Source organism: Neophocaena asiaeorientalis, unplaced genomic scaffold, assembly GCF_003031525.2.
Source record: "Neophocaena asiaeorientalis asiaeorientalis breed wild unplaced genomic scaffold, Neophocaena_asiaeorientalis_V1.1 scaffold242, whole genome shotgun sequence".
In the NCBI taxonomy this organism is placed as follows: Eukaryota; Metazoa; Chordata; class Mammalia; order Artiodactyla; family Phocoenidae; genus Neophocaena; species Neophocaena asiaeorientalis.
In genome coordinates this window covers 2,873,939-2,886,847 of record NW_020172451.1, presented here as the reverse complement: position 1 = coordinate 2,886,847, position 12,909 = coordinate 2,873,939, and the positions used below count along the sequence as shown (strand labels likewise).

At 44.5% G+C, this 12,909-nt stretch overlaps 1 protein-coding gene across 2 annotated transcripts in view; it reads left to right on the top strand.

Annotated features, from left to right (window-relative positions):
• Nucleotides 1–12,909, top strand: part of TBC1D22A (TBC1 domain family member 22A) — a 316,529-nt gene that overhangs the window by 201,719 nt on the left and 101,901 nt on the right. For both annotated transcript variants that reach the window (XM_024737553.1, XM_024737552.1), the window contains one exon: nt 1,426–1,501. In XM_024737553.1, the coding sequence (XP_024593321.1) occupies nt 1,426–1,501 (76 nt within the window). The remainder of the gene's footprint in view (nt 1–1,425; nt 1,502–12,909) is intronic.

Sequence of the window (12,909 nt, the reverse complement as noted above, 5' to 3'; positions counted from 1 at the left end):
CATCCTCTCCCAACACCGGCCCAGCAGGAGCCCCCCTGAACCGCCAGGACCCGAGGCCCCATGCGCTCACTCTAGTTCAAGGACCCGCAGGTGCAGCGCGTCGTGGCTTGAAACACACATTTATTACCTCATTGTCCTGGAGTTTGGAAGGCTGCCATGCACCTGGGGTGCTGGATCAAGGTGTAGATCAAGGCGTGGGCAGGGCTGCGTCCCTCCTGGGGCTTCAGGGAATAATTCGCTCCTTGGTCTCTTTCGAGCCTGTGTTGCTTGGGTGGTGGCGCCTTTGCCTGCCTTCCACGTCCGCGGTGGCGAGTCAAGCGTCCTTGCAGCTCTGACGCTAACTCTCCTGTCTCCTCCTCCACCTTCAAGGGCCCCGGGTCACACTGGGCCCACTTGGGCCATCCAGGATGCTGTCCCTGGTTCAGTCCCTCGATTAGCAACCTTTGTCCCCCTTGCCTGGCTCCAGGAATGTGCCCTGGACATCTCTGGGGGGTCATTACCCTGCCTTCCATATCATGCAGTGTAAGTCCATCACTGCAGGAGTCCCGTTGAAACCCTCATTCTGCAAATGGTCCCTGAGCGCCGGCAGAAGCTCCTGAGGGCAGCTCTGTGGGGATGCCCTGGGGTGGGGCACGGTGGGCGCCACCTTCTCCTCCAGCTGATTTGTGTTCTCAGGTGACGGCAGTGGGGCACCCGGCCTGCTGTCCCTGAGCCCTCACGCGCCTGCCACTCACAGTGCTTGCTGAAGCCTCAGAGCAGTCCTACAAGTCAGCACTGTCCTTCTCACTGTATAGATAATGAAACTGCAGCCCAGACGGGTGGCGTTACTTGCCAAGGTCACACAGCATCTAAGTGATAGAGCTGGGCTCTCATTCCAGGTCTGCCTGACTGGAGGCCCCCCTCCCCCCGCCCAACGTCCACACTGGTTTTCCTGTCTTAGTTTATGAACTTCTTCACTGAGTTCGCTGAGACTGAGGTCCCACGTTCACTCTGCGCTCACACAGTGACCATGTCCTTGACCCTGGGATGGCCGGCGTGACGCTGGTACTGCCAGGTCGCTGTTACGCATCGGCTCCCCTGCGGCTCTGAGTGCTTTTTGCCCCTGTGCCAGCCAGAGCAACTTCCGGGACTCGGGCCCTCAGTGAGCTGTTTGTTCACTTTAAATATCTGCATTTACGTAGATGTGCCCCATTAAATATTCCTGAGGTCGGTGTGTTCCCCTCTGACCTCAGGGGGTGTCGGACTCGCCTTCTGGTTCGTGCTGCACACTGGTGGTGTAACGCAGCCTAATGCCGTGTGCGTTGATCACGTTGTGAATCTGTTATGTTGTGAAAGTGTTCACCTTTGTTCCCGCTGCCCTTTTCCCCTTTGGAAAGCGGGTTTTATTTTCTATGCATCTGATATTCGTTGTTATTTTTCCCGTAGGACAACTACACCTTTGCTCAACCTGGGATTCAAATGAAAGTGAAAATCTTGGAAGAACTCGTAAGCCGGATCGATGGTAAGCTAGCTTCCTGGGCTCCCCTTTCCCTGTGGGGCGGGGGAGAAGGTGGTGGAGGGCTCAGGACTCGCCGGCCATCAGCTGACAGGATGCCGTCCTCGTCCAGCCTGTGGCCCCTGGCTTGCGCCTTCCCCGCATCCTTCTGAGGCCACCCGCCGCTGGAGCAGGTGCCGCTGCCATTCCTTTTATGAAGGCGATATAATCAGAATTCAGTGCCGTCACTTTGCAGGAAGTAATGAGTGCATCCTAGAAGCAAGCAGCTCTTACTCCTTATTAAGCCTGGTGATTGTCATAATCTGGGTGACAGCCGGGTTGTTTATGGCCGTCCTCTGGCACACTGTTTCTGCCTCTGCACATCATTTTGCTATCAAGGATGCTGGCGTAATTTCTCCACGGAATCCAATTAATTACTGAGTCTGAAAATAACATCTTTAATATTATAGAAAAATTATAGTATGTGCTCGGCCATTTTAGATTATGCTTTCATGTTTAAGTGGGGGGCTTTGAAATACTTTCTGCCCTCATCCTTAAAATAATTCCCCCTATGATGTGCCGACTGTCATATTGCAATAGCGGAGTTTAATTAAAGTTGAGAGAGAATGCTGCCCATTCCAAGCATACTCTCCTGATAGTTTGTTAAATTAACGAACAGAGCATTAACAGAGGGATACCGAGCAGAACCGGGCATGGATTTGTGACACCAGCTGGCTGGTCAGTGGTGATGCGCAGAGAAGACACAGGCTGTGTCATCAGGAGCCCGGTGTGAGCTTGGTGGATGACTTCACTGAACCTGCAGAGAAATCATACTTTGCTTAAAACGTAGACTCGCTGCCCGTGTTCCAGGGCTGCCTTCCAAGGACGGGCCTATCCTGGTGTCTCTTCCCCTTGCTGTACCTTCAGCAGTAGGAAGTATATCGGCAATCATCTTCCCAAGAAAGGCACTTGGTTTGGGAAATGATTGAATGACGTTGTGAAATGGAGCCGTACCGATTATCAACTCCATTCTGCTCCTTGATTGAATCTGATTTTCAGCTGCATCTAATGCTTATTGCCTAATTTCCATATTATGAAGTTCTACACAGTTCTTCCACTAATACTTCGATTCAGTGTATTTAGCTGCTTTGCAGCTACGTGTTCAAAGTACTGTTTTTGGCTTATGTAACTGCATTTATGTACCTTTATTCTTAACTTCATGGGGAGATCTTTGCTGGACGCTCTTGGGTTTTTTCCCTGCTAGCAGTTTCACACCTTTCCCCCGGACTCATTTTGTTCTTTGAAATACAATTGGCAGGAGCTGTGAATTACACTTCCTTAGCAGTTCTTCTTTTCCTCCTGCGTCTCTTAGAAGGCAGATTTTGTATTTTTGTGGAGCTTGGAAAGTTGCGGTTGGTGCTTATTTGTTCCAGGGCTGCAGTCTGGGAAATAGTTGAGTTGATTTTCTCCAGAGCTGTGGTTTAGAAGCAGCACATCTCGGCTTTGCTGGATGATGGTTTCAAAGAGCGGCAGCAGCAACCAGAGGAAGCCCAGCCAGATCTGGGCTTTTCAGTGAATCCCATTTTTATTTTCCTGCAGCTTCCGAGGAGGGCATTTTCATCCTGTGGTCGTTTGGTTTAAATGATCAGTTCTTCACAACATAGGAGGCTCTTTTTGGTAATCGGTTAGACTTTGTACTCTGTTTGTAACTATTCTTCCAGTGAAACCTGGAAGAACTTCTGTGATGGCCTCAGAAGAATTCCCAGGCTTTTCAAGCAGGAAGTAGCAGAATTGACAGAGTTTGGGCTGTTACCCCTCAGCAGCCCCAGGGAGAAGTGTCCTATAGGCCCCCTTCTCTAACTGTCCTCCTGGAGAAAGAATTTGTGGTCTTGGGACTGTGCAGGGACGGCAGGATACACTAGGAGGAAAATATTGCTTTAAGAAAAAAACACAACTGCCCCATTTTTGCATTTCAGGGCACGGACAGCATTGATTTCAGAACTTTTTGGCAATTTGGTGAAGGAACACAATTTCATGGACCTGTTATTAAGAAAGCTGAGGTTTTATGGGCTTGACCCAGATGGGAATAGTTTAGAAAAGAGCTAAATTGCTACACAAGGAAAAGCGAGAGGAATTTTGGAGTTCCAGTAGTAGTGTTGTAAGTCAGAAGAGAATGGAGAGGGAGAGGAGGGCAGAGGCCCAGGGGTACAGGAGGGTGGCAGCGCGGGGAGGGGGGCAGCGGGGAAGATTAGGAGAGGGTCAAAGTCACTGTCTTATTTTCTAGCTGTGACAGCTGGCTAAAGGATGTCTGAAAAGTACTCTAAAGTAGTTTTCTGTTTTGAGTAGTATGGTACCCTACTCTCTGTTACCCCCACATCTTTAGAAGAAGTCTGTTCCCTAGACAGGAAGGTGACGTGACTGAAGACAGAGGGTCGTGTCTGTAATGGAGGCCGAGCAGGAAGGTGACGGGCAGCAGCCTGAGAGGCCACCCGGTGGGTGGTAATTGTCTCGAGAGAGGTAAGCTGGCCAGTGAGAAGCCCTAGGGGAGTCTGTAGTCTTTGGGGCAGAGCTTTCAGAACTTCCCACACAATGAGAGATGGAGCTTTGAGCCACTGAATTGGCAATGTCAAAGGTGAGAGTAGGAGGACCTTCCACTGCCAGTGGTGGTGGGCTAGGTAATTCCAACCAGGTTTCTCACTGAAGAGACCTAAAAAATGGATAAGATTGTTTTTTAAAGCCAGCAAACAAACAAACAAATGGGGGGTGGTGAGGAAGAATGAAAGAGAAAAAAAGAAAACAAAGAAGGTAAAAAGAAAACAAATTTCGTAAAAGCATTGAACTGCTAATAAGGAGACAAGGACTTCCTGGCCAGATTCTGGAAGAATGCTGGAACCAGAGAGATGAGCCCAGCCCTGAAGGCCACTGTTGTTCTGAGGGTTCTTGCTAATCCAGAAGAAAGAATCCCAACGTGGTTTGTAGTTTTGACAGCTTCATGGAGGGAAAGGATCAAACCATAGCCTACCTGAGGATAGGAGTGCAGAAAATGCCCAGGTACTTTCTGAAACCCAGAAGACCAACTGTCAGGGTGGAACTGAAGTGAAACTGCCCTTGTGCAGTCTTGCAGGCCAGGTTTACATCACCTGAGAGGACCAGGGTTGTTTGAACCTTGATCACGGCACTTCTCTACTGGAGTAGAGTGCTTGGGAGAAGCAAAAAAAAATCTTTTCTGGAGGAAGTTACCAGAAAGTTGTTCCTCAAATTGTTTCTGCTTTTTTTTTTTCCCCCACCTAAAATGATCTACACATAGTCAAAAATACACACACATTCAAGACTTCTTAAGTAAGAACAAACAGAAACAACAGATAATGGAAACAGGCTCACAAGATGTTAAGTTTCTGTAATTCTTACGCATAGACCATGAAACTGTTCTCCTTCCTATGTATGAAGAAATATAAAAAAGAGAATCTTGAGAATGTTTGCCATGGTAGCAGGAAACTATATGATTTTACATAAAAGATTTGAAAAATACAGTAACCAAATTAAAAAGTCAGTGGGCAGATTTAACAAATTAGACATAGCTATAGAGAAGGGTGGTGAACTGGAAGATGGGTTGGAAGAAAATAGCCAAAACAAAACATGGAGAGATAAGAATATGCAAAATATAGAAAGTAAGAGATATAGAAGGTATGGTTAGAGAGCTGCATATGTACTTATTTGGAGTCATAGAAGGAGCCGAGGGGGAGTGAGTAAGAATCTGAAGAGATAATGATGCATTGTTTTCCAAAAGTACTGAAATAAACCAATTCACAGATTGAAGAGCCCATTGAATCCTCAGGAGAAAAGAGAAAACTGTATGTAAACGCATCATAGTGAAATTCAATTGAAGACTAATTCTTAAGGCAGCAAGAGTAAGAGATTATTTTCTAAGAATGGCTGGCTGAGAACTGTCTTCTCAACAAAAGCACAAGAAGATATGTTCAATATGCAGGAAGAATGATAACTGTCACCGTAGTGTCGACATCCAGCAGAAATACCCTTCAAGAATGTATTTGAAAGTCCAGGAGGCCACCTAAATCTGCATTGTTTCTCACTGCCTCCAAGAAGTGTGTAATCAAGAAGGAAAGTAGACGAAGCACACACACCTACCCTTGCAGCATAAGCAGGGGACCACAATTACTGTGAACTTCAGAGCCCTTGGAGATCGGCAGGTCAGCACCCCATCCAGCCTTGGGAGAGTCAGGTGGTCATTGGGAAAAGGAGTGGGTATATGGGCAGCTTAGGAGTAGAGCCAGATGAAATCACCACAGGAAGACGAAATCCCACCGAGAATGGGAAAATACCGAGACTGGGTCTGAGGTCTGGGAGATCAAAGCACTGGCTCTTGGGAAATTGGAAAGGCTTTGGGAGGTCTGGATGAGCGTCTGCTACAACCTTAGCAGAACCCATTTCTAACAGTTACCTGCCTCTACAAGGTGAATGCTTAGGTCACATTTTTGGAGCAAGGGCTTGCCTAGGGATTTCTTGTTTCTGTCAAACTGTGCTTTATTTTGGCCCTGGAGCAGAGCAAGCCGCTTCTTGTGCAAATGTGTTACTGCCATAGGCCGGTCAGCCTCCAGCAGGCCACCTCGTAGCCCAGCTGAGGGACATTTGGTGTTTCTTTGGGGCAGTCTGGCTGCGGGTGGGCAAATGGAAGGATTGAGTCTGGGAGACCAGGGGCAGCAGCTGTTGATAACCGGGTGAGACAGAGCTTATCTGACAAAGTCCAGTGTGTGGCCTTGAGGAAGGGGGTGGCCTGGAGTCAGTATTCATGTAGCTCTCATTCATCCAAAAAGCAGCCTCAGACCTTTTTTTTTTTAAAAAAACATTGATTTCTTAATCTCTTATCAAATGTAGTTTCTTCTTCTCTCTTGGGGAGAAGTAGCTTGAGCCCTCGGTGTTAGATGTGGTTCCCAGTCCTCTGTTCTTCTGGGGCCACCTTGCGCGATGCTCAGACTTTTTCTGGGAAAGGCTGTGCACAGAGCTCTCGTTCAGAGAAACGCCAGGCAGCATCAGTGCTTCCGTGAGACCACCCACCATTGTGTGGTCGTTTGTGTCCAAGCCTCAGGGCCTCCAATAGACAAGGACTGGTTGGTTGGTCTTATTGGCTGCAGCCCACAAACACTAGGGTCTTCACCACGTCCTCAGGTTCTGCTCACACACGCTGGAGCAGTGGTGGGCATGTGGGGGCTGCGGTGCTTGTTCCCTGTGCCTGCAGACTCTGGAGGGGACCCTTGAGCAGAGGGGTGCGCGTGCGCCCCGGGCGAGCAGGTCTGCCTGCCGTGTGCAGCAGGCTGCCGACATCCATGGATGGGTTTTGCACTGGGTGCTGTGATCTATTGCCCACATCCCTGTCCTGGGCAGGGGCCAGCCTCCTGCGGTGCCCCTGACTCCCTCTGTGTTGCTGCTGCCTCCCCCCTTTCCCTTCCCTCTCCCATCAGCACCAGTTCCCTCTCCTCTGTGGGCTGCCACCACTCCTTGCCTGAGCGCACGTGCTGTGTCCGCTGCTGCTTCGGGGTGGGTTAGATCTGAACCCTCTCGTGCAGTGTCCGAGCACACGGCCTGGCACCAGGAGTGCATCGAAGGCGCACGTGGGCCAAACTTTGAGTGATGAGGGTAAAAGTCCCCGTTGGGCGGAAGCCAGGTACCACTGTTGCTGGCCAAACAGACCTAACCCTAACCCTAACCCTAAGCCCCAACAGACAGCCTGTAAACCTCAGCAGCTCAAGCAACACACGTTTGCTTCTCACCCACATGGCACATCCTTTGTGGCTTTGCCCAGGGCTCTGGTCTGTGCTGTCCTCACCTGGGGACTCAGGCTGATGGAGCAGCCGCCTTCAGGAGTTTGCTGGCCCAGTTCCTGTGATGCAGGGAAAATCTTTGGGGATTGTTCACAGGCTCTTTGTGCTTCTGAAAGAAAGTGGTCCCCGGTGCTCGGCTGCATTTCATTGGCCAAACCGAGTCACGTGCTGCAACAAAAGTCAGGAGGAAAGGAAAGGGCCCTTCTGCCTGGGCCGAGCGAGCCTGGCCCCGAGACTGGAGACAGAGTAATGGGTGAGGCATAGAGAGAAGTTCAGAGGTAAGAGCGGGTGCTGTCAGCATTTCTGTTAACAGCAGTCTGTTCCCTACTTATGAAACAATTTCTGTACATAAGATTAACAGTTCACACCAGTCATTGAGTAGTTTACTGCTTCAATAATAAATATACATCAACACACCATGGGCTGATAGAATTTCAACATACAAAGTACTGGAGGAGATTTTTCACTCCAGATTACACCTGGAATGTTTACAAATATTTGAAAGTGAAATTTCACATTTTTGCCATGTATCCGAGTGACACACCTTGTACCTTTATTGTCCTTATGTCTGTTACATCTGATGTCAATCTTTGAGGTTGCACGATCCCTAGTTGCCCCCAAGTTCAGCCCTTGGGCTCTTCGAGAGGCTGCAGTCAGAGCCCCTGTGACTGAATCCGGGGGCTGGGCCCCCTGTGGGGCAGGCTCACCTTGGATTCTATGCTCATGCATCTTTTGTGAAATAAGATAATGTAAATGGAATTGCTATCCTTTGATTGAAAACACCGTGAGAAGCTACTTCAGTTTTTTTCTTAATAGATCTTCATTGGAGTATAATTGCTTCACAGTACTGTGTTAGTTGATGATACACAACAAAGCGAATCAGCCATGTGCATACACATGTCCCCATATCCCCTCCCTCTTGAGCCTCCCTCCCAGCCTCCCTATCCCACCCCTCTAGGTCATTGCAAAGCACCAAGCTGATCTCCCTGTGCTATGCTGCTGCTTCCCACCAGCCAACTGTTTTACATTCGGTAGTGTATATATGTCAATGCTACTCTCACTTTGCCCCAGCTTTGCCCTTCAAGCCCATATTCTCAAGTCCATTTTCTATGTCTACCTCTTTATTCCTGCCCTGCAACTAGGTTCATAAGTACCAATTGTTTTTTTTTTTTTTTAGATTCCATATATATGTGTTAGCATATGGTATTTATTTTTCTCTTTCTGACTTAACTTCACTCTGTATGACAGACTCTAGGTCCATCCACCTCACTACAAATACCTCAATTTCATTTCTTTTTGTGGCTGAGTAATATTCCATTGTATATATGTGCCACATCTTCTTTATCCATTCATCTGTCGATAGACACTTAGGTGGCTTCCATCTCCTGGCTACTGTAAATAGTACTGCAGTGAACATTGTGGTACATGACTCTTTTTGAATGATGGTTTTCTCAGGGTATATGCCCAGTAGTGGGATTGCTGTGTCATATGGTAGTTCTATTTTTCATCTTTCAAGGAACCTCCATACTGTTTTCCACAGTGGCTGTATCAATTTACATTCCCACCAACAGTGCAGGAGGGTTCCCTTTTCACCACACCCTTTCCAGCATTTATTGTTTCTAGATTTTTTGATAATGGCCATTCTGACTGGTGTGAGGTGATACCTCATTGTAGTTTTGATCTTCATTTCTCTAATAATTAGTGATGTTGGGCATCTTGTCATGTGCCTCTTGGCCATCTGTATGTCTTCCTTGGTGAAATGTCTATTTAGGTCTTCCACCCATTTTTTAACTGGATTTTTTTTTTTTTTTGATATTGAGCTCCATGAGCTGTTTGTATATTTTGGAGATTAGCCCTTTGTTGTTTCATTTGCAAATATTTTCTCCCATTCTGAGGGTTGTCTTTTCGTCTTGTTTATGGTTTCCTTTGCTGTGCAAAAGCTTTTAAGTTTAATTAAGTCCCATTTGTTTATTTTTGTTTTTATTTCCATTACTCTAGGAGGGTGGTCAAAAAAGATCTTGCTGTGGTTTATGTCAAGGGCGTTTTTCCTATGTTTTCCTCTAAGAGTTTTATAGTGTTTAGTCTTACATTTAAGTCTTCAATCCATTTGGAGTTTATTTTTGTGTATGGTGTTAGGTAGTGTTCTAATTTCATTCTTTTACATGTAGCTGTCTAGATTTCCCAGCACCGCTTATTGAAGAGGCTGTCTTTTCTCCATTGTATGTTCTTGCTTCCTTTGTTGTAAATTAGGTGCCCATATGTGCATGGGTTTATCTCTGGGCATTCTATCCTGTACCATTAATCTATATTTCTGTTTTTGTGCCAGTACCATACTGTCTTGATTACTGTAGCTTTGTGATATAGTTTGAAGTCAGGGAGCCTGATTCCTTCAGCTCCGTTTTTCTTTCTCAAGATTGCTTTGGCTATTCGGGGTCTTTTGTGTTTCCACACGAATTGTAAAATTTTTTGTTCTAATTCTGTGAAGAATGCCATTGGTAGTTTGATGGGGATTGCATTGAACCTGTAGATTGCTTTGGGTAGTATAGTCATTTTCACAATATTGATTCTTCCAATCCAAGAGTATGGTCTATTTCTCCATCTGTTTGTGTCATCTTTGACTTCTTTCAATCAGTGTTTTATAGTTTTCTGAGTACAAGTCTTTCTCCTCCTTAGGCAGGTTTATTCCTAAGTATTTTATTCTTTTTGTTGCAGTGGTAAATGGGAGTGTTGCCTTAATTTCTCTCTCTCATTTTTGTTGGTGTACAGGAATGCCAGAGGTTTCTGTGTATTAATTTTGTATCCTGCCACCTTACCAAATTCATTGATTAGCTCTAATAGTTTTCTGGTGGCATCTTCAGGATTTTCTATGTATAGTTTCATGTCATTGGCAAACAGTGACAGTTTTACTTCTTCTTTTCCAATTTGTATTCCTTTTATTTCTTTTTCTTCTCTGATTGCTGTGGCTAGGGCTTCCAAAACTATGTTGAATAATAGTGACGAGAGTGGACATCCTTGTCTTGTTTCTGATCTTAGAGGAAATGCTTTCAGTTTTTCACCATTGAGTATGATGCTTGCTGTGGGTTTGTCATATATGGCCTTTCTTATGTTGAGGTAGGTTCCCTCTGTGCCCGTTTTCTGGAGAGTTTTATCATAAATGAACGTTGAATTTTGTCAAAAGCATTTTCTGCATCTATTGAGATGATCATATGGTTTTTATTCCTTAATTTGTTAATGTGGTGTATCACATTGATTGATTTGCATATATTGAAGAATCCTTGCATCCCTGGGATAAATCCCACTTGATCATGGTGTATGATCCTTTTAATGTGCTGTTGGATTCTGTTTGCTAGTATTTTGTTCAGGTTTTTTGCATCTATGTTCATCAGTGATATTGGTCTATAATTTTCTTTTTTTGTGATACCTTTTTCTGGTTTTGGTATCAGGGTGATGGTGGCCTCGTAGAATGAGTTTGGGAGTGTTCCTTCCTCTGCAATTTTTGGGAAGAGTTTGAGAAGGATGGGTGTTAGTTCTTCTCTAAGTGCTTGATAGAATTCGCCTGTGAAGCCATCTGGTCCTGGACTTTTGCTTGTTGGAAGATTTTTAATTATGGTTTCAATTTCATTACTTGTGATTGGTCTGTTTATATTTTCTAATTCTTTCTGGTTCAGTCTTGGAAAGTTGGACCTTTCCAAGAATTTGTCCATTTCTTTGTGGTTTTCCATTTTATTGGCATAGAGTTGTTTGTAGTAGTCTCTTATAATCCTTTGTATTTCTGCGGTGTCTGTTGTGATTTCTCCTTTTTCATTTGTAATTTTATTGATTTGCATCCTCTCACTTTTTTTCTTGATGAGTCTGGCTAAGGGTTTATCAATTTTGTTTATCTTCTCAAAGAACCAACTTTTAGTTTTATTGATCTTTGCTATTGTTTTCTTTGTTTCTATTTCATTTATTTCTGCTCTGATCTTTATGATTTCTTTCCTTCTACTGACTTTGGGTTTTCTTCTTCTTTTTCTAGTTGTTTTAAGTGTAGGGTTAGATTGTTTAGTTGAGATTTTTCTTGTTTCTTGAGGTGAGATTGTATTGCTATAAACTTCCCTCTTAGAACTGCTTTTGCTGCGTCCCACATGTTTTGGATCGTCGTGTTTTCATTGTCAGTTGTTTCTGTGTACTTTTTTACTTCATCTTTGATTTCTCCAGTGATCTCGGTTATTTAGTAGCGCACTGTTTAGCCTCCATGTATTCGTGTTTTTTACAGTTTTTTCTTGTAATTGATTTCCAATCTCATAGTGTTGTGGTCAGAAAAGATGCTTGATATGACTTTCAATTTTCTTAAATTTTCCGAGGCTTGATTTGTGACCCAAGTGTGATCTCCCCTGGAGAATGTTCCATGTGCACTTTAGAAGAAAGTGTATTCTGCCACTTTGGGGTGGGATGTTCTGTTAATATCAGTTAGATCTATCTGGTCTATTGTGTCATTTAAAGCTTGTGTTTCCTTATTTATTTTGTTTGGATGATCTGTTCATTGTTGTAAGTGGAGTGTTAAAGTCCCCTACTATTATTGTGTTACTGTCTATTTCTCCTTTCATGGTTGTTAGTATTTGCCTTATGTATTGAGGTGCTCCTATGTTGGGTGCATAAACATTTATAATTGTTATATCTTCTTCTTGGATTGATCCTTTGAGCATTATGTAGTGTCCCTCCTTATCTCTTATAACAGTCTTTATTTTAAAGTCTATTTTATCTGATACGAGTATTGCTACTCCAGCTTTCTTCTGATTTATATTTGCATGGAATATCTTTCTCCATCCCTTCACTTTCAGTCTGTATGTGTCCCTAGGTCTGAAGTGGGTCTCCTTTATACAGCGTATATATGGGTCTTGTTTTTGTATCCATTCAGCCAGTCTGTGTCTTTCGGTTGGGGCATTTAATCTATTTACATTCAAGGTTATTATCGATATGTATGTTCCTATTACCATTTTCTTAATTGTTTTGGGTTTGTTTTGTGGGTCTTTTTCTTCTCTTGTGTTTCCCGCTTAGAGAAGTTTCTTTAACATTTGTTGTAAAGCTGGTTTGGCGGTGCTGAATTCTCTAAGCTTTTGCTTGTCTGAAAAGCTTTTGACTTCTCCATCGAATCTGAATGAGATCCTTGCTGGGTAGAGTAATCTTGGTTGTAGGTTTTTCTCTCTCATCACTTTAAGTATATCCTGCCACTCCCTTCTGGTCTGCAGAGTTTCTGCTGAGAAATCAGCTGATAACCTTATGGGCATTCCTTTGAATGTTATTTTTTGTGTTTCTCTTGCTGCTTTTAATATTTTTTCTTTGAATTTAACTTTTGTTAGTTTGATTAATATGTGTCTTGGTGTGTTTTTCCTAAGGTTTATCCTGTATGGGACTCTGTGCTTCCTGGACTTGGGTGACTATTTCCTTTCCCATGTTAGGGAAGTTTTCAACTATAATCTCTTCAAATTTGTTCTCAGACTCTTTCTCTTTCTCTTCTTCTTCTGGGACACGTATAATTCGAATGTTGGTGCATTTAGTGTTGTCCCAGAGGTCTCTGAGATTGTCTTCAGTTCTTTTAATTCTTTTTTCTTTATTCTG